The sequence below is a fragment of the Anastrepha ludens genome, chromosome 6 (genome assembly GCF_028408465.1).
Source record: "Anastrepha ludens isolate Willacy chromosome 6, idAnaLude1.1, whole genome shotgun sequence".
Classification (NCBI taxonomy): Eukaryota; Metazoa; Arthropoda; class Insecta; order Diptera; family Tephritidae; genus Anastrepha; species Anastrepha ludens.
In genome coordinates, this window is record NC_071502.1 from 126,029,068 (window position 1) to 126,055,344 (window position 26,277).

At 35.7% G+C, this 26,277-nt stretch overlaps 1 protein-coding gene across 28 annotated transcripts in view; it reads right to left on the reverse strand.

The window, feature by feature from the left end:
• Nucleotides 1–4,551: 4,551 nt before the first annotated feature.
• Nucleotides 4,552–26,277, reverse strand: part of LOC128868160 (uncharacterized) — a 63,420-nt gene continuing 41,694 nt past the window's right edge. For 8 of the 28 annotated variants that reach the window (XM_054109940.1, XM_054109941.1, XM_054109931.1 and 5 more), the window contains 12 exons: nt 14,198–14,299; nt 13,916–14,095; nt 13,635–13,844; nt 12,587–12,786; nt 12,120–12,528; nt 11,325–11,351; nt 10,682–10,966; nt 10,026–10,395; nt 7,832–7,985; nt 7,619–7,726; nt 7,396–7,551; nt 4,552–5,440 (listed from right to left, as the gene is read on the reverse strand). In XM_054109940.1, coding sequence (XP_053965915.1) covers nt 5,392–5,440; nt 7,396–7,551; nt 7,619–7,726; nt 7,832–7,985; nt 10,026–10,395; nt 10,682–10,966; nt 11,325–11,351; nt 12,120–12,528; nt 12,587–12,786; nt 13,635–13,844; nt 13,916–14,095; nt 14,198–14,299 — 2,250 coding nt within the window. In that variant the 3' untranslated portion in view covers nt 4,552–5,391. The other 20 variants (XM_054109949.1, XM_054109948.1, XM_054109947.1 and 17 more) reach the window with 20 other exon arrangements.

Consider the following 26,277-nt stretch of genomic DNA (forward strand, 5'->3'; position numbering starts at 1 on the left):
GGACTTATACGAAATATAGCGAATTAAAGATAATAAAATTCTCCATAAACGGTGTTTCGTTTTTCATAAGTTTAATAATTTCTGAGCAATTTATTAGTCATTTCAGTTTTCAATTTTTTTTATGCACGGAAAAAATTACAAAAACAACTATTTTTTTGAGCATTTTCTGCAAAAATACATATATATATGTCCCCCGTTCTTTATGTGGAGGAAATTCGGAACATTGTAAGAGAATAAAAATCAACGAGAGTTGTGAACCACCTCAAACTTGCATTTTATTATATTACTAAAATTTACGTATTCAAATTACTATAAAACTGTGTGTGGAAATTTTTAGCTTTGTTTTATATTATAGAATGTATTATCTGTTGTAGAACGTATTACATATACCGTACAATCCAGTTAGAGAAAACTAATTTGAGCAAGGCCTGTTTACTCAACTACGAGCAAGGGTACGCATTAATAGTGGTTAAAGCAAGTATGTATACGTAGTCATCACATGATTGTCCATTAGTTCGTAAGATGTACAGGATGAAGTGCAACTTTATGTTTTGGATGAAAACCGGTAAATTGCAAATAATTCGAAAACTTCTCCACAACAAGAAGAAATTAACACGACTTTACGAATTAGTGAGCAATTCTACAAAGGAATTGTATAGTGGCATCCAGTGTGCAGTTTTACTGTAAACCAGTGTAATCATTCAACCATATATTTCTTTTCTTGTTTATATTTTTTTATATTTTGGAATTTGCTTTATATTATCTTCTGTACTTTAATCGACGTCTTTCTACTCTACATATGTGTATGGATTAGTGTCAATAACTTACCTTATAAACATCACCATAGGTGCCCGAGCCGATCTTCTGTATGAGCTCGTATTCATCTTGAGGATTACGACGTGAAATATCTGAGCTGAGCAGATTGGCGGCATTATGGTGGCCGTGAGCCATATTGTTGCCTTCGTGGATATTGACGCAACTGACTTAGATGCTCCAAAGCTTTGGAATAGTCTGACTACTTGATAATGGTTTTAAGAAATTATTTTCGCTACGAGCATTTAAGGCTTTTTGGTTCACAAATCTATCTTTGAGAATTTTCGGTTCTAATTAGATTTTACAACAAACTTGTTTAATTTAACATTCAAAATTTTTTCTACAGCCTTATATAAACTAACGACTTTTATTTAAATTTTATACTCTTTACCACATGCTTAAACTTTTTTCTTTTTTTTTTGCAATTTATTCCACACACAAACAATCACTCAGCGCAGTAAGGAGAGTAAATATAAACAAAAAGAAAAAAATAAATAAATTCATTGCCGCTGTCGAAAATATTTTACAACTGAAAACAACAATCCGGTATTCGCCCAAAATAGCAGTACGCGACGCGGCAGCACGCCGTGATCGCGCAACGAAAGCAATACAAAGTGTTTTTAGGCCGTGGCTATTATCGGCGTTGCCACCACCTGCTTGTCACTTGTCGCCGGTGTATAGATCAGTGCCAAAAATTAGCAACACGTAAAAAAAAAATTGGTCAGTCTACGTATACTCTTTTGCTTTGCGATTTTAATCTAAAGAAATTTTCGGAATTCAGCGAATTTCTAACAAATGCTGTGAGCACACGACGTCTTGTTCTACTGGCCAACTAACTTAGTGACTAGAAGGTATCGTGTATTTTAGTTTGGTGACACGGCACTCCCGACAACGCTTGCCAACTATTTAGGTACTTCCGCACTTTAGACGCCTCTGGCACACGGGAACGCCTATCGTCGCTTTTTTGATTATCTGTCTCTTATGTCGGTCTTTAAGCGTGCGATGTATGAATGAGGAATAGAGGAACATCGAAAAATCCCGGAGCTCCAATTCAACTCCAGCTGTTCTAGCACTTGGGAGCACACGCAATACGTGTCAAATACAAAAACAACAAAAGAAACTTCGACAGCTTCGCAGAGTTTGGAATTTCACTTTTCGCTACACGTACCACTACATCCACGAAGTTGTGCTTTATAAGGAGTTGACGCAGCGGCAATAGATTGATTTCAGTAGAGGGTGACGAGAGTGGGGAGTGTTAAGTGCACGGTATACACGTCTGTAATTGTATGAATTTTATACTTTTAATTTGCGGATATGGTTTTGAAAGTTGCAATTTACTGATTTGGTTTGCGAATTTCCCGATGCTAGATATTCCACGCTCTAAGCGAATAGTTATTCCCCCTTCGATTCTCGAAGCACATCAAAAAGCAAACCAAGCAATGAGATAAACAAAGTAAAACAAAAACTTGAACACAAATGATAAAAGTTACGAATTCACTTTTCACAAAAAATACAATAAGAAAACATGGAAATTATACTAGCAGCAGAACTACGAAGTAGGAAGACTTTAAGGCAGTAGTAACTGGCTGAGCAGAAGGTAGACAATGGCGGAGGAGATGGAAGAAAAAACAGGGCGATGTCGCTGGCACTACCACTAGCACTGCTGCTGCTGCGTCTGCCACACAATCGTTTTCTATTTTAATTTTTCTTTACCGCTTTTCATGCACTTGCCCATCACTTTATACAAACTCACTAAACTAACGATTTTTCTGATTTTCTAATGCATTTATTTACTATGTTTGTAATTAAATTCAAAATTTAACATTTTCCACTCGCTACGCGACGCAGCAATCGACAATCAGCAAAACCACGACAACAACGAAACGAATTTTTGACAAATGACTCGATGAACGTCGCAGTGCTGCTTTGCTGCCCTGGTTGCTCGCGTTTTTCTTGCTGCGCTGTCAGTGTGATGCCTTGACAGTTAATTGGGTTGGAGAGTGCAATTTTTATTCAGGGTTGAATAGAAATAGTTATTCCGGATAGTCTTCAACCTATAAATTAAGGAGATATGCAGGGACACAGTGTCCTGCACGGCATTGATCAGATTAAAATTATTTACATGGACTAAAAATTTCTGAGATTTAAAAAATTATAATGTCTGAACAGGCTCTGCTTCACATGAAGTAAACACGTGTGGCATCAAAAAATTAAACGTGTCGCTCTGTGCATAGTACAGGGTGTATCCGGATGTTTATCGCGTCATCTGTTAACCGAGGTTTAGCCAGAGAATGTTAATAGAATGAGAAGGCGGAAATGTTACTGTTAAGAATTTTTAGTACAATTAGGATTTGAAAGATTTTTAGTAAGGGATTTTAGAACACCGACTTTATAGACACTGAGTTTTGCCAACACACAAAAATTGAAATCACCACACATATTTCCCTCAACACACAACACATCTCTTACCTACACATTAAACTAAATACATTTATACTATTTGCTTATTTTTGAAATAATAAGCGAATGAGCAAAAATTTATTACACAAAATTTTTTCGATTACATTAAAAAAAGAAATTGGCGCCGGGAATTGATATCGAGTCTAACATGTGGCGAAGAAAAATACGCGGTGCGTTTATTTCTGCGACTGCTTATTTTTTTACTATTAGTTACTTTTGAAATGATAAGCGCATACATACAATTTATTACACAATTTTTTTCGATAACATAAAAATCAAATTTACGTAAGAAAAATAAATAAAAAATTGGCGCCGATAATTGATGCTAAGCCATACATATGGCAGGGATAAAGGTGCGGTGTGTGATACAAAGCTGTGAATATCTTACATGCGACGGTGACAAGTTTAAATACATTTTGTGAAAAGTAATACATGACTTTTTTCATTACATGCAGAAATGAATTTACATAGTATGTATTTACTTAATGAAAGTATATAACACTACCAAATATAATACATATGTATGTGCATGTTAATAGGAAGTATTTGTGTCCACAAATAAAATAATGGTTTAAGATAAATCAATACTTATTTTATGTTGTATTTCCCTTTATAGTTTTTGTATTCGACGGCAAATTACATATGTATGTACATATGTACATTTGTATATGAAAAACAATAATGCAAAAGGGCAACAGCAACATCTTCCTTTCATATGTACATATGCATGTATGCCCAAATAACCTTAACTTATTTATTCACATGTCACAGAACATCACATTCCTACAAGAAATCAAATACACATACGCACTAGTGAACGAGTTTCTTCCTAACAAATGCAAAAATAATTCTACTGTAAAGTATATATAGGTGTGAATGTATATATACCCATTTTAAGTCCTAGCATGCATACATATACACATACCTACTTGCCTTCTAAACTTCCTACAAAATAATTGTATTCACATGTAACTACATCCATGCACGTTCATACATACATGCATATACACAGCACTCCCTTCGTGCTTCTGTGTACTTTTGTCTACCGCCAGTGGATATTCCAAATATTGTATGTACATACAAAACGTCCATTAACATTCTCTGGTAGCACAGCGTACATTTTTTTGATGACGCCACAAATGTAATTTATCCATGACGAACAGAATCATAATCTCATGTACAACTTAATTTGTGTGAAACTTCGCTAGGAAGGTTAGAATTCAAACCATTGTTAGCTGGTTTTATAACCATCGCATGAAATAAACAACAACATTTTTATTGTAGTTCTACTTAAAACTCCACCATTTTTATTGATTTGTTCTAAGATTCGCTTAGTTTCATTACTGATTTTGAACATTTATTTGCGTTTTCGTACTGTGATTGTGTACTACAGTGTAATGTGTACGGTTGTGGTTTAACTTTTTCTTAGCTCATATGTGCTTCATATTTATTTTTTCAGAATTACAAAACTTATACTTGGTAAACTTGACATACATACATATATATGTATTTAACAAAAATGATAGTAAAGATTGCACTGATTTTTATATTTCCTGATTGTGTTTAAATCCTTTTCTGGAAAGTTAATCTTTTTTTTTGTTTTTTTGTGTAGCGAAGACTGAGATTGAGTAGCGTGTTAATAAAATATAAAACTTGTACAACTTTATATAAGGGGAAACTTTAAAGTAAACACGGGGAATTAATACAATATTTCGAAAATATTAAACAAATTTATCCAAAGGATATACTTAATAGGAATTGTTTTTTTTTTTATAAAAATAAAAGTGCACTATTCGGTACAGTATTCGGCCTCTTTATAATTTCTTTTACAATTTGTGTCAAAAAAGTTTTTCCTTCGCATTTCTTAAATTTCGAGTTGCTGATTCGTATGCGAGTATTTAAAAATCACTTAAATAATTAAAAAAAAACACATAAAATAAATAACAGAAAACCGAAAAGCTCAGCCACAGTAAGCTATGCTCAGAACTTTTTTACTTTCGTTCGAATAAATCAGGATTGCATCCTTTATTTCCGGCATTACTTTTTTGCTGGCAGTAGCGGTGGCTGCTCTGGCGGATTATGCATTTGTGGTTGTGTTCGTTTCCGTTAGCAATATATTCATAATTTTCTTATACTGCGATCAGCAGCGGCAGAGTTAAGTTTCGATCTGTATTGAGTGATAAAAAACAGCAATTAAAATATTATATATGAATATGATAATAACAACTTCGTAAAAATAAAATATTTCTAAATAACTTGAAGAACAAGAAAACGGAACAAATAAAACGCAGCAGAAGCTTTGAATATTCTACAGATTTTAGAAATTAAAAAATTCCAAATTCGTGTAAATATGTTAAAAGCTCTAGCACCAAGCTTAAAGCTCTGAGTGATAAAGGTTAAAAGGAAACAAAATGTATTTTAAGACCGTTTCCGGTCCAGTTCTTGAATATAACACATGGACATAACTCACAGACAATTTTTTTAAATACACACAGTATACAAAAATTTTAAAATGGCGAAGCTTGAAGCAAACTTCAAAGCTCGACTTTATTAAAGCGAATTTCTAGAACCCCTCAACGAACTTTCAATAAATTATTATTAAGGCGAAGAAAACGTATAGCCATTAGTATATGTTAATGTTTTTAAAAACTTTTGCTCGCCAATGTACTTTTTCAATCCAAACATAAGAAATACGAGCTGAACGATTTTTGGTAAAAAAGTGCAAACACATGCAAATGGCTTACCCGGTAAATAAGATACCGAAGTTGTACCCTACTGACTTCTCTGTATCGGAAACTGCTTGATTTTCAAATATTATGTTTTTGTTTAAAGTTTTTTTTATGATTTGAGTAGAAATACATACAAGTACATAGTTTAGTTCTTATTTCACGAAAATTACGAGTAAAAAGTTTTCAACATTGAAAAATTACAAAATTGTTTTAAACTTTTTCATGGTTGTGTTTTAGTGAAGCGTGGGAAAATTGCCGGTGTTAATAATTTCTCTTTTATTAAAAGTCATCATCCTGTGTTGCGAGTTAGAGGGTATAGTAAAAGTGTAGATTAGTTGGATTTACAAATACAGTTAGATGATATGTCATATGTATGTATGTATGTGTGTATGTGAAACCGCATGTAAGAAACAAACGTAAAGTTGTGATAATGCATAGCTACATAAATATTAAAGCATTGCGTAACATTGAGAAAGCAGAAAGAGGTAAGCCGATAAGTCCGAAAACGGCAACTGGTGCTAAGACAAATTTTCCAGTGCATTTTTAACAATTGTTTCTAGCTATAAAAAGGTGAAAATTCCAATACTGCAATATTGTTTGAAAATTTTCACAGTCAAACCAACTCTGAAAAATTAGCCCTTTAAGTGAACTTAGTTTCATTTTTTTTATATTGAGTTAGGCTACAATTTTTCAGCTTAGAAAAAATTAGAAGGCAAAAGTGTTAAAATATTTACACTAATAAAAAGCGAGTTTTAGTAGAAAAATTAGAAAAATCTGTAAAAGGAAACGCGCCAGAGGAGCAATTAATGGGGGTGCGGTATTCACAAACAGAATGGAAACAGCGGCGTTGTGTGCAAAGCGTTCAAAACAATTTCGTAAATGCCATAAAAAGCTTGAAAATTTATCATTTAAAATGCGCGAGTTTACGAAATTCCAGTTATTTTTTTTTTTCTATTTGCACATAATTTGTGGGAGAGTAAACCGTTTATTAAATATTAAATTAATTAAATAAAAATTTAACAAAAACTTCGTATGTAAATAAAGGTAATTAATCTAATTATATTTAAATGAAAAAGTGTGGATTTCACGACAATTAAAGTTGGTATGTGTTTTGAAAATCAATTATAAGGTTGACTAAATTATATCTTGTTCTGTGAGTACCGGAAATGAGGTCCTATGTATAGTTTAACGTATTTTATTGGAAGTAAAATGAAAATTTAACAGTGGAAAAGGAAAAAAGAGAGAAAAATAAAGAAATCGAAATTAGTAAAAACCAAGTCTACACAACCAACTGAATCTGATTTTACTCTTTTTTTTTTGTTTTTGTTTTATTTACATAGCTCTCGGAAAATCAGATTTGCTTAAACTCAAACTGTTTGCATTCCGAACTTACAATTCCATTGAAAGCACTGTGGGATTGGGACACGCCTGTGGCGCCCGTATGTGGCACTGTTTGTGACAGATCAAATTGCAGTCTCGGCATTCGTAGCCCTGTTTGCCCGGTCGTCGCGGGATAGACTTCATGCAAACCTGGCATTGCAGGCCGCCACTGTTGAGGCAACGTAAAATAGGAGAGATTGAAAGAATGTTAAATTTTAATTTCCATTGCAACTTACCCGCTCAAGTGTTTGGCGATGAAGGTGTGATCGTTGTAAATGTGTAGCTTTGTGCCTTTGCGGCGCCACCTGGGCCGTTGTGCGATTGCTAGCGGAACAATAAAATGTCTGCAAGATTGAAAAACGTACTCATTAGCGTTCTTACTAGTTTGGAATTCAAATCGCAAAAATTTCGGAGCACTGACCGCACACGGTGGATTAACTTTAACTTACCGCTTCACGCCATTCTCGATCGTCTCCAGCACCAGTGTGGACGCTTCGTGTACGTACGTTTTGTTGCTGGCCGATGAGAAACCTGAGATTGCGGACGATTCTGAAATTGAAGATTGCCTTGAGTGATCAAGTCGTGAGGAGCCAACGCGTGGGCCTGAGGTTTTCCGTTGATTTTTTAATTTTTTGTTTTTTGGTTGATGTTGATTTTTAGTTATATTCGTTTCAAGTAAATATTGAAATTAAATTATACAGAAGCGTGCAGTTTCAGTACCAAAACGAAATCATACAATTTTGTTTTTAAATTTTACACATTTTACCAAAGACGTTTGTTTTTTTAATAATTTGTTTTTTTGTTTGGCATTATTTTTGCACCAAAAAAGTTGTAAGTAGCACAAGTAATGGTATTAACATAACGGTGGGTGAAGGAGGTTGAGAATCCAAATGTGTACAGAATCCCCCAAATGATTTTTTGTTTTGTTGTACAAAATCAAAATCGCCCAAAATCATAAGATGGGTACGTATGAAATTAAAAGAGAGTAAAATTAAATTAATTAATTACAAATGTGAGTTATAAGTAATTCAAAGCAATATCAGCATTTTTAATTTAAAATCGAAGCGTTTAAATTTAAATTAAAAAAAATTCACGCCAACCCAAATGAAAAGGAAAAGAAATTGAAAGTAAAAAAAATTATTTTTATTTATTAGATACGGGTTTGTATTTTTCCAGTGTTAGTATGTTTGTATGATTATGTATATGTATGTACGAGTATGTAAATAAATGTATATGTAAGCGTGTGATGGCGCGAGTTTTTATCCATTTGTGTTAATCATAAATACATACATAGTACAATTCACATTGTCGGCATAGTTATGACACAGTAAATTGGGTAAAAAGAATTAAATTGGAGTGTGGTGGAAAAAAGACAGAGACAAATATACAGCAGAGAGTTTACAAGACGAAAAAAGACAAAGATAAACAAAATAAAAAGATCTATGTACTTAATATAATTATTCAAGGTTACTATTATATTATATACATATAAAAATCATAGAAATGGAATGGTGTGAAATAAAAATATTTAAGCGAAACAAATAACTGCAAAAAATATAAAATAATATCTACTTCTAAATAAAATTTTACATTTACACTTCCAAAAAACAAAACATTGCCAAGTTTAATTTGTGCTCCAATTTGAATTTGCAAAAATTTTTCTTATAAAATTTTGTATTAGAAACAAACACCGCAACTAATCTGGCCATGTATCAAGGGGGCCACAAATTGTCATTTATTCTTTTTTTACTTGTTATAACTTTTGTTTTTGGTTTTAAGCGTCTGCTTTAGGTGGAATTTTATTTGATTTGTAGTTTTTATTACATTTCGAATTAATCTCCTATATGTATTTTCAGCTTTAAATGCAATGGTATACAGGTGGATATGTTAAAAATACTGAGTGAAGGGATTCGTTTATAATTATTAATAGTAGTAGGAATTGTAGGGAAGAAATTGTATCGAAAATCTAACAAATTTTATTGTACATATATTTCATCTTTATGTTAGGTAACTATTTTGTCAAAATTGCTTTTTTTTCCTTCGTAGTTATTGAAAAATTAAATATTGTCTAGTCTTACTTCCTTTTCTTTACAGTTATTTTACTTCATTGCATTTTCATCATATATTTTCTTTGTTTTATAATAAAAGTTACTAACTAATCTTTAAAAAAACTTTTTCGTTCGCAATTTCATTTCTTTCAGTATTTTACTTCAAAATCTATACTTAAATATCGCGAATAGAAAAACAATTTTAAATGATAGAAAAAGCAAAAATGTGTTAAATGTGGACCAGTTATTTTCAGTCTCTGATTTAAAACTATAAAATGTTTATAGAAATACAGGAAAAGATATGCTTCCTCTTTACATTTATTCAAAATTACCTCGGCAAGGATTTTTTTAGAACTGTTTAGCACATTTTTTTCATAACTAAAAACTAATTTTCTCAACCAAATAAAATTCTATAAAAAACATAAATGCAAAAGAGGTAGTAAAACTATTGACTCAGTCTTACATATTTACATATATTAGCCATTATCTACGTACATAGAAGCTTTATGAAAAATACATGGTGAGTGAAAGTTACGTCCACAAAAGTGTTAGACCAAGAACCAAGAGATTGGAGAGGTGGGTGAATGGTAATTACCAAGTGAATTGCTTTTAGACATTACAGCACGATCGACAGATAATGAACGTGAATCACCGTTAAGTGTTCCTGTTGGGGTAGTACCGTTATTATTTTGGGACGGCGTCAAAGCGCCACGATCAGCCGAATGGGTGCGTGTCTTGGATCGGCTTAAACGTTTTTTTAATGTTCCAAAGAAATTTCGTTTCTTACTCCGGCCTCGTTCATCCAGATCAGCACTACTTAAAGGTGTGCTGGTGGCACCGCCATTACGGGGCAAACTATTGTTTTGATATCCATAACTTTGAGAGCCATTTGCAGCCGAGTTGCCATTTAGTGGTGAATAGCCATTGTGGCCTTGTGGGGAGGAGGCAGCATTCGGATGTCCAAACTGTCGAAAGAAAATAGTATTTGCTTTATTCACATTTTTTTTAATTCATAAAATTATTGAGATTCTTGTGTTCTAATGCTGCACAAACTTGAATCACAGGCTTTGAAAAATCATTATATTTTCATCAAATCTGAAACAACTAAAAAACGCAGAAAGCTCTAAATTTTTAGTATATTCGGCTTTAAAAAATAAAATCATTCCAGTGAAGTGTTGAAGCCTATCTGTAGCAAAACTGCAACCATTCTCAAACGAGCTTGAAACTAATGAACATTTTTTGTATACTCACCTCCGCGCTGGATGTGACCATGGCACTGCTGTTACCTGATGCCACCCCCGACTCATCTAAGTAGCCATCATTTGCTGGATACGAGTCTGAGGGACTTGCAGTTATGTCTGTCGTCATCGATATATCCTGCTGGATTTGCTCTATGTCCGCGGTGGTAGTCGCGGTTGGCAGCGATTCGCTTGTATTGTCGTTTAATGGGTTTTCTAAACCTTGGGTTACAGCAGCATCCCGTTCATCTTGCGGCGATTCTTTAACTTCTATTCTGCCCTCTTTGTTAACTTCAACCTGTTTCAGTTACAGGCGAAATTTCGGTTTGTAGTGGTGTTGCAGGTTAATTACGTTAGAAAGCGCATTTTATCATTAGAATTATAAGCAATTGAAGAAAGCAGGCAAAACGAAAAAAAATTGTATTACCTAATTATAAATACTTTATTTGCTTAATATATAATTTAAGGTGAGTAAATTAATGCACAAAAATGAGTGCAACTCAAAAATTTAAAAATTTAAATTTTCCATTAAAAATAATAATTCAGGCCAGTTAAAATCGATAAAAATTTTGTTAGAAATAAATTAAACAGTTTTTAAGTACCAAATGTGAATATGTATTGTATGCAGAGGCACATAAAAATTAAATAAAAATTACCTTAAATGCATTTGAATTGTTTTGGTTCTATTTTTATTTGAAGTTGCGTGAAGGTGCATGTGAACGATTTTTTTTATTTTCATTTGTTTTGAAAAGCGATTCATGATGTGACGGTGAGAGAACAGGAGTGAGCAATATGAAAAACAAAAAACAACATTTAGCTTACTTTTAAACGTATCGAATCAATATAACAGACACTGAATTTTGTAAAAACGAAATTGTAGGAATACACAAAGCAGGGATGTGTGTCTATGAACACTTTGTAAAGGCAAATGGAGAGTTGATAACTTTTCTGACTTTTCCTCAATAATAATACTTCATGAAATAAAGAGAAATACCACAGAAATGCATTTAGGGATATGTGGCGAGGTATACTAAAGGCGGTTTTGATTCCAATTTTACCCCTAAAATGTATTTCAATGTTTTTAGGGCTTAAACTGTAAAAACAAATTTATCCTAGGCAAATTTATGAAAGTTTCTGATGTTTGATGAAGCAAAATTAAACAAGAGCAAAACTTTAGCTTGTTATATGAAGAAAATGCGTAAAGTTATTTTTTCCAATTCAAATATCACAAATAATAAGATCATATTTTTTCTGATATTGAAATCTTTATCTTAAACTTTTGTTTGAAACAAAATGTTTCTGCTCAATTCCCAACTCATTTGAATCTAACTCTCCATCGCTCACTGTTTCCCAACTTTTAAATGTGCATTTTATATATTATATAATATTTTTTGTATATTTACAAATGTCTTCCAAAAAAAAGTGATAATGCACAAAACTTCACAACTCACTCGCTGAACGCTGTGTATGATCAAAGTACTCTTGCTGGGCTGCCCTGTCGTGGAGAGTGCGCCATCCTGCAAAGCGCGTACGGCTGCATTTGCCAAGTCGGCGCCATTTTTCATGTGTTCGTTAATCATAGGCGTGCTGATCTTCAACGCCTCTTTCAGCTTATACGGCTTGGGTCCAGCAGGTATTTCCGCACCATCAATGAACACAAAGTCCACAGTGATGGTGCCGCTCACCGGATGCGTCTCATAGGGACGTGGCTGCAGTGTCAGCACTTGTGTGGATGCAGGCCCAACGGCCAACTCATCAATGCCCACCAAACCCAAGCCGAGGAATTTTGCCGGATCTGCAGCATTGACAGGACGATCGTAGACTTCGAACAGGATCTCAGCAGACTGTGGCGACAGTTCGCTAGAAAAGGCGGAATTCAAATGTATACAAATTTTGTAATAAAAATTGTATAACTCACAATAGAAAATGTTCATCCCAATAAGGCGTGGCACCCTGGCGTGCGCCTGTTTGATTCTTTTGGGCAGGTTCGTCCATCTCCATTACCACATAAGGGTCTTTAGCATCGAGGAGACCCTCACCTTTTACAATTTTTACAAGCAAGCGACGTCCGGAGATCATTGGTTGTAGACCTGATAAATTCGAGCCCTCCATGTTTTGCTACAAAGGGATTTTGTGTTTTTGATAAAGTATGAAAGAGAAATGATACGAGAAGGTTTTTGTGAGTCGACTGAGAGAAGATATTGGAACGATGTGGAGAAATTTGTTGCAATGAATAGGCAATGAAATTCGCCTTTTCTTTAACATCTGATATTTCAATTGCGAGGTTGTATACAGATTAATAGGAACACAATTTTTGTTTTCTTGTTTTTTTTTTTTGAGATTATAACAATTCAGTTGTTAAAATTTGCAGCGGAAAAAATGTCTTTAATAATTATAATAATATTGATAAGCCCTCTGAAATGAGAGAAAGTAAAAAAGAAAAATGAGCTTAACTTTTGCACATTGATTTCAAAAAATGGTCTTGGCTATTGGTTTTGTATTGTGAATTGTTATTTAATGGTAGTTACGTTAAAGTAAACAAAAGGCAAATTTCATTGGCGACTAAGTTGAGGCAAACTTCTTTTTAGATTTGAAATATTTCATACGTGCAGTATTAGGAAGTGAGTAGAACAATGAGAAGAGTCACTTTTGATTTCTTTTAACGGTGTGTTGTATAACTGAGGCGCTTTTTTCTGGCCACCTGCACATTTTCATACTCACACATTCACGCAATTTTTCTTTAATTTGCATACCAATTTTTCATACACAAGAACTGTAGTTTTTCAGTGTGCGGGATCTGTCCCTATAAATTATGATAAGTTGTAGAAGATATCTTAGAACAAACATACATAATATCAATGAAGTTAAAGGAAAACGAGGATATAAAACTCGAAATTGTAACGACATGAAAATTGTGTTTAAAGTTTTTCTTTTTTACTACTTCTTCTCACTGCACTGACGCTCACCGCTAACGGGTCATAATTCACTGGATATATTACAGGCATATCTAATGGATCGATTTCGGCGCGTGGACAGGTCGCATAAATTGAGAAGTCCACTGGATACACGGTGTCGCGTAGAGCGCCGATGATAATATCGCTAATTACTCCTTGTAGTTGTTGTTCATCCTGGTCCAACGGCTTTATGGCGCCCACGCTGTTCATGGCAACGCGTATCTGCGCAAAACAAAATTTAAAGATTTTTCTATTAATTTAGTCAATAAAGAGTCAAAAAAATCGAAGCTTACATCTGGATAACCATCCACTTTCATCTCGCCCTTGAGGTTGTTGTAGTTCATGGCGGTGGCCATGCGAGCACGGAATCGTGAAACGGTCACTTTGTAGTGGGAGACGTCAGCTTTCCCGGCCTTCTGGCGTAAAGTTTTTACCTGCAACACTGGCTGTGCATCGCAATCGAAAGTGATCAGCTGTGGGCGGTGACAATGACATTTATAGAATTATTTAGTAACGTTGCATATATGGATGTATGTATGTACGTATATGTGCTATAAAGGCATTGGCGAACTTACCATATCAGATGGATTATTTTCATCACAGTTACAGAAAATATTATTCAAGCTTGGCGGGGGACTATCGGGCAGTACGCGCACCACTTCCACAGCGACGCCATGCTGAAAAAGAAATCCAAATGACAAAGTTGAGTGTAAAGCTATGGTAAGCTTTTCAAAGCTGTAGTAGCAGATTTTGATTTCACTAAATATATACCCTGCTGGTCTTAGGGTGCGTGCATGTCAGAGATGCGATAAGGGGGCGTCCATAAATTACGTGAGATGTTTAAGGGGGGGAGGGGGTCGAGTCAAATCTCATCTAATCTTACGTTGGAGAGAGGGGGGGTCTCGGCAAATATCACGCAATTTTTTTTCTGATTGAAACAAAAAAATTGTACATGCTTAAGATTTAATCTCAAGCGTAATCGTAGTATGATTAAGATCATTCACTAATTCGTTCGAAAGAAAATAATTTCATTCATACTTCGACGTTATACATTACTACTGTCAAACCACCATATTTGTTTTATACCAAATAGCTCAATTTAATCTGAATTTGCGGTACAGTGTAGCCCGTCGGTTGTTTTCGCGCCACTATGAGCCGAACGCCCTATCACTCAGGTTGACGTTTGACAATTCCGGACTTTAAAGAACATGACGGAAAATCATTTGCTCCATTTCTAATACGCGTACCGATTCAACCGCTGAATGCCTTCATCAGCACGCCTATTGATCTCTATTGCCCAAGTATACGTGATGATTTAGAGAAAATATGCTGCAGTACATGCGGTATTTACTTCGCATCTATCACAAGAGCTGCAGAGCACAGGAGAGCAGCTCACATTGCACCAGCTAAGTAAGCGCGTATGTTCCGCAAAGCGCGACCCTCACGGATTATCACAAGACGAGCTAATGAGTTACTGTGCGCAAGCGTCAACGGCTTAGAGTGGCTAGATTAGAACGAAGTTGAAGGAGCACATGATTTTACTGAAAATCATATGAACATGTTGGTCCCAATAGTCTCTCTTGAAACCGCCCATGATTCTCCATGGACTGAATTAGAGTAGATATTCTTTTTTTAATCGCAGTAGTTACGATTTAAGTCTTCTATTGTTCAATTTTTATTACACTTATAACTCTTAGCAATATTGATTACTAGTCTTAACTAGTCGTAAATAAAAGCACGAAGCAAATTGTTTTTCTTTTTACAATAACAATCCAACGCGTTTACATAAGAAACCCACATTTTGAAAAATCTCACGTGAGATTGGGGGATGGGGGAGGGGGTTGAATAAAATCTCACGACATCTCACCAGGGGGGGAGGGAGGGTCAGAAAATTGAAAAAAACACCTCACGTAATTTATGGGCGCCCCCTAAGCGATAAGAGCGTCGATAAGAGCAGCGACAAAAGCATAGCGTCGAGCTTTAGTTTTGTGTGGTGTATAAAACAGAGCTGCGATAAGAGCGTTAGTTGCATTTGCAATTTAAGTTTTGAAAAGTGAAGAGCTATAATATTTATAATAATGAGTGATTCAGAGGAAGAAAATATATTGTTCTTGACGCCTATTGCTGCATATTATCATCTACATAATACTGTAAGGGAAAAACGTCAGTTTTCAGCGCATCCTATAAACCAAGCAAGACTAGAACTCGGAGAATTTCACCATCTCTATAATAGTTTGAGACAGGATCCAAAAAAGTTTTTCGAATATATGAGATTGACAAGCGATACATTCGATTATATTCTGTCTCAAATTTCGGATCGACTGCAGCATAATTGGCAAAACTGCCACAACAGACCAATCTTGCAAGAGGAACGATTGATGCTTACAATAAGGTACATATGTACGTACGAATAATTTTATTGGAGAAAAATTAACATATTCATTGGTAAATAACAAAAAAAATGAAATATTTTAAACATTTAGAATATTGTGAATCTAAATCGGATATTCATTGTTTTGTGCATTGTCATCACATCTAGTGTTACATTCAATATAAATAGGTATTGATTTATTAACCAGTTCATGTGTCAGCTGCAATACTTTGACACAATTTATCCAAAATGCACCTGTTGTGGTGATTTGGATCTTTTTGATCCCAAATTGCAGGTTTTAAAAATACTGCACTTATAAAATACTGCACTTATGGACATAGTCCATCATCGATAATAGCGAAGAAATTATTAGCCTACAATTTCTACGCTCTTATCGATGATAGCGAGCGAAGAGTGAGTTAGCGCGCTGCTCCGACATGCACACTTCTATTAAAATACATGCATTAATTTTCTACGCTTCGCTCTTATCGACGCTCTTATCGCTTATCGCATCTCTGACATGCACGCACCCTTATGGCCTCTGGTGACGATCCAGCATGCTTGACTGCGCTTTGTATGTGTTAGTGCAGTCGGGTGGCGTCGTGACACACGTATTTGTTGTCGGCTACACGTACGATGCTTGATGAAAATCAAAAATTTTTGATATTTTCGTTTGACGCTTACTTTTTTGATCGTGTCTGATGGACAAAACAGCAGGGTTGTATTTAGCATTGAGGTTAGTATTTAGTGTGCGGTTGCCCAATAGTAATATATATTACTCGTAAACACCTACATATACTAAAAATAAGCACAATCCGTATGAAATATGTACAACTTTTCTATTTTTTGCCGTTCTTTATTAAACTCCAATCTCAACTTTCGACCGTTCTTTATTAAACTCCAATCTCAACTTTCGACCGTTCTTTATTAAACTCCAATCTCAACTTTCGACCGTTCTTTATTAAACTCCAATCTCAACTTTCGACCGTTCTTTATTAAACTCCAATCTCAACTAAAAACTATATTCTTACAATCTACCCTAAATCCCTACTTGCGGTGTAGCTATTGAGTTTGTGTTGGTGTAGTTGCGCCGGCAGCTTTGTTTGTATGTTGGTACGAATGCATTCTCAGCTGCATTCCTCAAGCTGCCAAAAGTCACGTACGTAAATTGATGATCAGCTTGACCGCTGTAAGATTTGTTTATTTGCAAAATCCAAAAGACGGGCAGGCGTAGGAGTAAGCTGTGCAATCTAATTACGAACAGCCAGTAGCGTGGGAGTGATTCAAGGGAATCATCAAATCTCTGTTTTAGCTTTGCAAGTGTGCAATGCGCTAACTTCTCCCCCTCTTAAGACGAGCCGTCCTCGACTCGTGCCAAAATTTCCTCTACTGCCCTCTGAGTTTTTACTTTATTACTTGCTAATTTGTTTCTGCGGTGGATGAAAAAAATTGCTATTGCGATCAATAATAATGGAGGAAAAGAAAAAATCGTCCAGAACAAATTACGATGAACAGATATACCCTCCTTCAATTCGTGAATGCGAGAGATGTTGTCGATATAAATTTGGTGCAAATATGGTAGGGACAAACTCGTATGGTGTTCCAAGTAATTAATGGATACGGTTTTTGGAGGATGTGGTTGGATATAAGTCGGTTCTCTTTTTACCACGTAAGTTGTATCATTTATGGTGATAGAGTCACGAAAAAGAAGCAGATACGTTCCCCTTATTTCCAATTTTCGTTGATCAAATATTGTCGTTGGTTGCACGTTGTTAAGAATAATGATGCCCTCTTCTATTTTTTGAACTGATGGTATGTGATATGCCGATTCTGATGAACAATTAGCTGTGTTATTATTTAGCATCTGACCCAAGCAATCTGAGTGAGCCGGTTTGCACACTTTAGCTACCAGAGTGTCATTGCAGTTCTCGAGTGGTTGAAACGTATCGCTACATTTTGCCGCAAGCGTGGTCTCTAGCTTTACGATACTATTATTATGGACTACAGGATAGATTTTTAGGAATTGACAGAAATTTGTAACCTTAGGAACCTTAAGAATATAGTAAATAACATCAGAACTTTGCAAAATTTTTACCTTAGATACTAAAAGTAAATTACTTAAACTAAAGGGTAATTGTTCGGAATTGAACGCTTGATCCATCTCTTCGTCATCCAAAATAAGTGGATTTATGATATTACTTTTTGCCAACACAATGGAGAGTGCTAGTCTGTTTAGTTGGCTGATTATATGGTTATTTCTTCTTACCAAATTTTCACAGAGCAATGTTTCCTCGTCTTTTAATATCCAATCCGTTTGATTTCCGCGAAGTGTATTGATTAGGTTGGTAATTTCGTTAATTCTATTTTGTAAATCGGAGTTAATTCTAATCTGCCTATTGTTGTTTTCTATTAGTATGCTTTCCTTTGTCAAGAGCAGTTCAAAATCTTCGTGGTCCGGGGTACCGGCTATAAATTTCAGGGCGGACCCCAGAAAATCTATTGACCTTGCAATTCTCTTAGGTATTTCCAAAGTGCGAATTATGTGTAGTATTTCCTCACCTTGCTGTTTCAAAATATTTTCGTTCACTACCTGATTTTTTGATTTTGATGTGAACCATCGGCTTTCGTAAGCTATCTGGCGATAATCTGTTAGGTTGGTGGCGTGCACGAGGTAAATGAATTCATTATAAATAGCCACATTTCCCCGAGGGATGGTGATAACTTGTGAGGAGGTGTAGTCAATTAAATTGGCTCTAGTGACGAAGACTAGGGCAAGCGGCAATCTGAAATTGATTTTATCGTAAATTACTTTTATGAATTTTCCTGCCTTCTATCTGTACTGTTGTACCTAAATCTCTTTCTACTATTTTTTCCACGAACACCTTCTCAAATTTATTTCCCAATCGCTTATTTCGTCGAAGAAACACCCTTTCACCAGGCTGATATGTTTTGGTTATTCTTTTCTCATTCAATCTATTCAATACTAAATTCTGGGCTCTTATTAATTTATCTCTAATTTCCCCAAATTTCTCCGCTGGGCAGTTCTGCAAAATTTCGATTGGTTTCGAATCTACAACCGAGTGAATTGTTCTGTTGTACTTGTAAGCAGCAAGCAAAATCAGATCTTTAACCTCGCTTATCTGCTGCTGTGCCTTCACGCATCTGGCTATTTCCAAAAGGGTTGAATGAAACTTTTCGACCTGTCCGTTGCTTTCGCTATGTAAGGTGGGTACGAAAAACTGTTCTATGGAGAAATGATCGCGTAGCATGTTTCTAATTAAATTTGAAGTAAACGCTCTTTCGTTATCTGTGACAATTGTTTTAGTGTTTTGGAACATACCTAATACCTCTAATAAAGCTTCTTTTATATCAATGGTACATCTTGAAATAACAGGTTTAACAATTGCAAACTTTGAAAACCTATCAACAGCAGTTAAGAATAGCTGCTTTCCAGTAATTAAAATGTCTAAGTGGAGAATTTCTCCTGGGTGCTCTGGGATTGGAGTTTTCCCAATTTCCGGATTTGGTGGTTTTCTTTGGTATTTATTTTCCAGACAGATCTTGCAATTTGATACAGCTGACCTGAGCATTTTCCTCATGTCGGGAAAGTAGTATTCTGATAGAATTTGCTTAAAATTCTCGGACAGAGATCGATGGGCACGGGCATGCTCCGTTGCTATTGCTTCCTGTTGATCGTTCGGATTCGTTAGATCGATTACAAATTTTTCTGTATGAATAAATTTAACCCCCGGGAATGCTTCGACAAGAGGTCCCTGGATCTCTGATAGTGTCGGAAGATCGCAACAAAGAGCGTTTGTAACGCTAGGGTTTACGAGTTTCTTAAGATTATGCAACAAATTTACTATTGTGTCGTAATTTATAGTATAACGAATTTTTTTCTGAAAAATTATTTTTGTACTTTGGTGATAATGATCCCCCTTCGTCAAAATGAATTGTCTTTTGAATTGGTTTACTGGATACTGGATAGTTTTAATTGTGTTTGAGAGCGATGACTCGCTATGTGCTGTAGCATCTGTATCGTCATATTATTCAAAAACTGACGGGACAGAGCGTCTGCTACGACGTTGTCTCTGCCGGGTTTATAAACAAATTTAGGCGAAAATTCTTCTATGAACGCACGCCATCGCTTCATTTTTGTATTAGGATTTTTGTTCGAAATAGCGAAAGTTAAAGGCTGGTGGTCTGTGAATATTACGATGTCTTTAATACCGTATAAGTAATGTCGAAGGTTTTTAAGGGCCCACACTATAGCCAAGAGCTCACGCTCGTTGGTTGCATAATTCTCCTCTGTTTTTGATAATGTTCTTGAAATCATTGTAATGGGCCGACCATTCTGGGAGAGGACCGCGCCTAAAGCGCTAGAGGAAGCGTCTGTTGTTAGTTCGAATGTTTTGTCATAATCCGGATAAAACAGCAAAACATCTTCCGATGCCAAAATGCTTTTTACCCTTTTAAATGCTTGAATGGCCTCGTCATCAAGGACTATTTTAGTGTGTTTGGACTTGTGGGATGACACATGGCCATTCTCCCCCCGAAGATACTTTGTTAATGGTTTGACGATAGACGCATAATCCCTTATAAACCTTCTATAATAACCTGACAGACCCAAGAAAGAGCGTAATGCTCGAAGTGTTTCCGGCTTCCTATAGTCGATTATGTCCTTGACCTTATTTGGACATGTTTTTATCCCCCTTCGAGAGACAATAAAGCCAAGAAACTCAACCTTATCTTTAAAGAATTTAGTCTTTTCTGCTGAAACTCGCATACCGGCCCTTTCCAACTTCCCCAGTACCTTATCGACATGTTGAATATGAGACTTTTCGTCCCTTGAAAAGATGATTATATCATCCATATAAACTTGGCAACTTTGGCCAATGTCGTCTCTCAAGACGTCATCAATAGCCCGTTGAAAGATACTGGGCGCATTTTTTAACCCGAATGGCAATCTATTAAATTCGTATTTGCCATTGTTAATGCTGAAGGCTGTTTTTTCGCGGTCCTTCTCCTCAAGGATTATCTGGTGGAATCCAGACTTTAGATCTAAAGTAGTAAAAAATCTGGAACTGCCCAGGTTTGCCAATATGGTAGAAATATCTGGTATAGGATACTTATCCGCAATCGTTTTTTCGTTTAATTTTCGAAAGTCGATTACCATGCGGAGCTTTTGTTTACCATATTCATCCAGGCCTTTTTTATTCACTACATGGACCGGAGAGTTATACGCCGAATTAGATTTTCGGATAATTCCTTCTTTCAACAGTATTTCTATTTCCTTATTAATGAATCCTGCCGCCGAAACCGGGTATGGATAAGATCGGGTGTAAATTGGTTCCGAGGAAGTGGTACGAATTTTAGCTTTGACCTTAGTATTAAATGGCAAAGCGCGGTTAGGTTCGGCAAAGGCCTTAAAATTCTTTTTAATCATAGAGTCAAACTCGTTTTTCACAAGAGCTGGGACCGAGTCCTTGTCCAAATATATGGAGTTAACTTGCTCACATTTGACGTTATTTAATTTTTCCTTACCACCCTCGTAATATAAGTATCCGGATGTCGTATCAATTTTAGATTCTATCTCCTTAAGGAAATCGTATCCCACTATACCATCGAAGCCCTTTATATTAGGAAGAATGAAGAAAGTTGAGACTTTCCCCAAAACGAAAACCTTACATTTTTTTTCTATGAGATTACATCCGTTTATAGTTTTGACCGTAAACTGTCTCTCCACAGGGATAATTCCCTTTAGGAAGCTCAAATTTTTGATATAGTTTTTTGAAGTTCCTGTATCAATCAGTAACCTAAGCTCCTGCCCCTCCGACGCCTTCTTGGTAATGTAAGCTAGGAGCGACCTTATACTAAAAAATTAACCTCGTCTTCCATCGCGAAATTGGAAGCGATCTCGACATCCGAATCACTGTCACGGTCCACAGTAATTTTCTTTTGTGGATCCACCTCTGGGGTTGTCTCCAAATGGTTGGTCCGTTGCACTTTCGGCTTCCGTGAATTTACTGAATCTCCCCTTCTGTGCTCCCGTTTATTCACGTATTGATTAGCATCCCTTTTGGGGTGCCCTCCCACGGCATTTCCCTTTCTATAACTCTGGTTGGACTGTTTTGTACGTCGGAATGCGGAGGATCCGCGGTCTACATCCATTGGAGTAGGGGTGTCCTTGAGCATTTGGGGATTGCCAGGATAGTTATTGTGGTATTTTGGGCTAGTGGTAGTTGCTACGTTGTTAACCGCAAATGTTCTGGCGAAATCATAACGCATGCGGTTGTTCGCTAACTCCTGGGCAGTAGCCAGTGCAGAAGGCAAATCTTTAGGATTGGCAGGAAATAGAATGTCGCATAACGGCCGCTTTAGGCCAGAAATAAAAACTCTTAATGCGTTTTCTCTAGCTCTATCATTGAGCGCGGCGGCAAGCTGCGTATTGTTTGAATGAGTCATTATATTTTTATTTGTTATGAGTGTTAATTGCTTGTCTACCGTATCATAATATTGGCAGATTGACAAACTGCCCTGCCTCAGAACGCTGAGCTCTGTTTCCAAAACATGTAGCGGTCTTTTGTCCGCGTATGCTTTGTCCAATCTAGCTATTATAGCTTTAAAATTTAAAACAGTTGAGAAGGAAGCGAGCGTTGCATTTGCGGGGCCTACTATCTTGTTTCTAAATATCCCCATGGCAACATAATATTGCTCTGAACCCTCTTTGTAGTAGCCAATGGCGAATTCTGCTGCGGAACGCCAGGCCGGATAAGAAGCAGTATCCCCCTTAAATTCTTGTATAGATTTTATTAAATCCATATTTGTGTTGCCCCCGACCACAGTTGGATTTATTTCCACGGGAATGTAACTCTCCGCGGATGGCGGCTCTAAGCGCCGAAGAGTTTGCATCACTTCATCCAACTGGGCTTTTAATTCTTTTTTATTTTGCTCATTTTGTTGTCTTAAAATTTCTATTACCTGTTCCCTAGTTACACTCATGTTAATTTTGTTTTGCTTTTTTTTTTTTTAAAAAAAGGTAAGAAAGAGCCGAAGGTATTTCGCTTTACAAAAACTTTATATAACTTTTCTTTAATTGCACTGGATCAAAACCGAACAATTACTTACAGTATTATTATTTCACGTATTGCAATCATTTCTGCCGTGCAGGTTTCCTTCGTTTCCACAAATAGTTGATTGTATCCTTCGTTGTTAGATTCAGTTGTTCTGCCAGTTGGGTTCAGTTATTCTGCTAGTTGGGCTCGGTTATTCTGCCAGTTGGGTTCAGTTGTCCTGCTAGTTGGGCTCGGTTGTTCTGCTAGTTGGGTTCAGTTATTCTGCTAGTTGGGTTCAGTTGTCCTGCTAGTTGGGCTCGGTTATTCTGCCAGTTGGGTTCAGTTGTCCTGCTAGTTGGGCTCGGTTGTTCTGCTAGTTGGGTTCAGTTATTCTGCTAGTTGGGTTCAGTTGTCCTGCTAGTTGGGCGCCACTTTTCTGATTTTTGCCGTTCTTTATTAAACTGCAATCTCAACTTTCGACCGTTCTTTATTAAACTCCAATCTCAACTTTCGACCGTTCTTTATTAAACTCCAATCTCAACTTTCGACCGTTCTTTATTAAACTCCAATCTCAACTAAAAACTATATTCTTACAATCTACCCTAAATCCCTACTTGCGGTGTAGCTATTGAGTTTGTGTTGGTGTAGTTGCGCCGGCAGCTTTGTTTGTATGTTGGTACGAATGCATTCTCAGCTGCATTCCTCAAGCTGCCAAAAGTCACGTACGTAAATTGATGATCAGCTTGACCGCTGTAAGATTTGTTTATTTGCAAAATCCAAAAGACGGACAGGCGTAGGAGTAAGCTGTGCGATCTAATTACGAACAGCCAGTAGCGTGGGAGTGATTCAAGGGAATCATCAAATCTCTGTTTTAGCTTTGCAAGTGTATGCGCTAACTTACATAAATAAGCAAAAAATTTAAAAATTTATATGTAAATGAAATTATTTAAAACTGATATACATAAGAAATTTAATAATAATAAAGTTATGAACCCGAAAAACATAAGTTATAATTAAAATCATGACTTATTGGGATTTTTTAATATAACACAGAAAGTGGGTAACAAAAAAATTCTCAAACAACGAACAGAATAAGTTAAAGCAGATTACCTTTAATTTTTGTAAAATATCCCAAACTCAAATTTAATTCCCTTACCTACGCTTTTCAGCCATAGAATAATTACGTATATACAAATTTACATAAGCCAACACACAGTTTTCAATAAAATTACATTATGTACATAAGACTAATTAAAAGTAGAAGTCGAAAAGGATATAACGAGCTTTGAAGTCTATAAACTCACTTCAATTCAAATCATTACATTTCAATTGAATTAATTTTAAGATAAATATGTAATTATAAACATTTCATGTTATTGCATCTCGCATACATGTATTTTGTTTTGCTAGTAATGGCGCCACCATGCCCAAAAGCTCTTCAAATGTTTCCGAGTCCATTCGCATAAAATTTTTATATTCGTCTTTACATGATAATTTTAATTCACTTAAAAGATGTTCATGAGTAAACTTTTTACGTTTTGCGTACAGGCCTTTCATCTACACTTTTTTTTTATCTCTTTTCTTCTTTTTTTTTAACAAAACTGCAATAGTTGCAAGTAATAAAAATTCATCATCCGATGAAGACATATTTACTTCTAAATACAACTGTGGATTGATCGCTTTTTGTTTTGAACGTTACCGGGCAAACGACAAGCACCCGACACGCACACATATAAAGTGCTTATCAAGCAATGCTGGACCGTCACCAGAGGCCATTAGGTTAGACGCACGTTTAGTTGCATATAACTTTGCTTCATATTTATTTATTAAAGGACGATAGAAAAGAAGTTGAAATGCAAAAACATTTCTTATTTAATGATACTTTAAATAATATATAATATTCAAATGATTATACATATTTAACAAAATTGTGTTTTTCAAACATTTTCTTAAAGCTAATCAAAATAAGGCGAGTTTTTCTTGGTCATTAGAATAGACGCACTTTGGCTTTTTAATTTTTATAAGAAAAGTATTTGGATTTTAACTTAAATTACTATTTGATTTATTTGAAATAAAAAAAAATAATAATTTCAGTAATCAGTACTGCCTCCTTTGTTAGTAATAACTTCATAAATCCGGTCCTTCATAGAATGATACAAGGAATCTATGTAGTTCAAAGAAATCTCGCTCCAAGCACGTTTAATATCTGCAGTTAATGTTTCCTTATCTTCGTATTGCTTTCCTCCTTCGTATACCTTCCGTGTTAGCCAGCCCCAAACATTTTCAATTACGTTAAGATCTGGAGAATATGGTGGCCAGGTCATGATATTAACGTTTTGACTCGAAATAAAAGATTTTACTACTCGAGAGTTATGAATAGGAGCATTGTCTTGTTGAAAAATCCAAGGAATTGGTCCAAAGAGATCTTTTAATTTTGGAAATACGGACTCCAACAATGTTTTGGAGCGATCGCCGTTCATCTTTTGATCGATAAAAATCAAGTCAATTGTTCCATAAAACGTGATAGCACCCCACACCATTATTCCCCCTTCTCGGCTATGGTGGCGACTTAAATATAGCTCATCTTTCCGCAAATCGTGATAATAATATTGAAATCCATCAGGGCCATCTAAATTAAAACGTTTTTCATCAGTATATACAACTGAACGCCAATCATTTAGTCGAGTGTCAGATTGGACAGTCCACGTCATGTATTCCTTCAATTCAGGTGTTCTGCATTTGTGATCGTACGCTGAACAGTTGATAGGCTTGATTTTACTCCAGCCAATTCCTTGATCTTAGCAGCAGATTTAGTCGAATTCGAAGCAATTTTAACAATTTGGCGTACTGCTTGTTTTGATAGTGCCTTTTTCCCCCTTTGAAGTTATTTCCATATGCCTCTGGATCCTTCAAATATCTGTCAACAGTTCTGGAGCTGCGATTTATTTGTTTGGCAGTGTTCCGATTGGACAGTCCTTGGGAGTGAATAAAGTCTACTTTTTGACGTTCCAATAAGCTCATAACAGCAGCTTTCCCCATTTTTTCTTCAAATGTAGCTCGAAAACACTTTATTTGTTTATTTTTGATATTTTTTCAATACGAAAGTTTATATTTGTCCACGAAATACGAAGAAATTTAAGCTGCGTCTAATTCAATGACCAACCGAAAACACGCGTGATTGCCATAGAAATTTCTATAATCTCCGAATGTACAGTTATTTTTTCGCAAA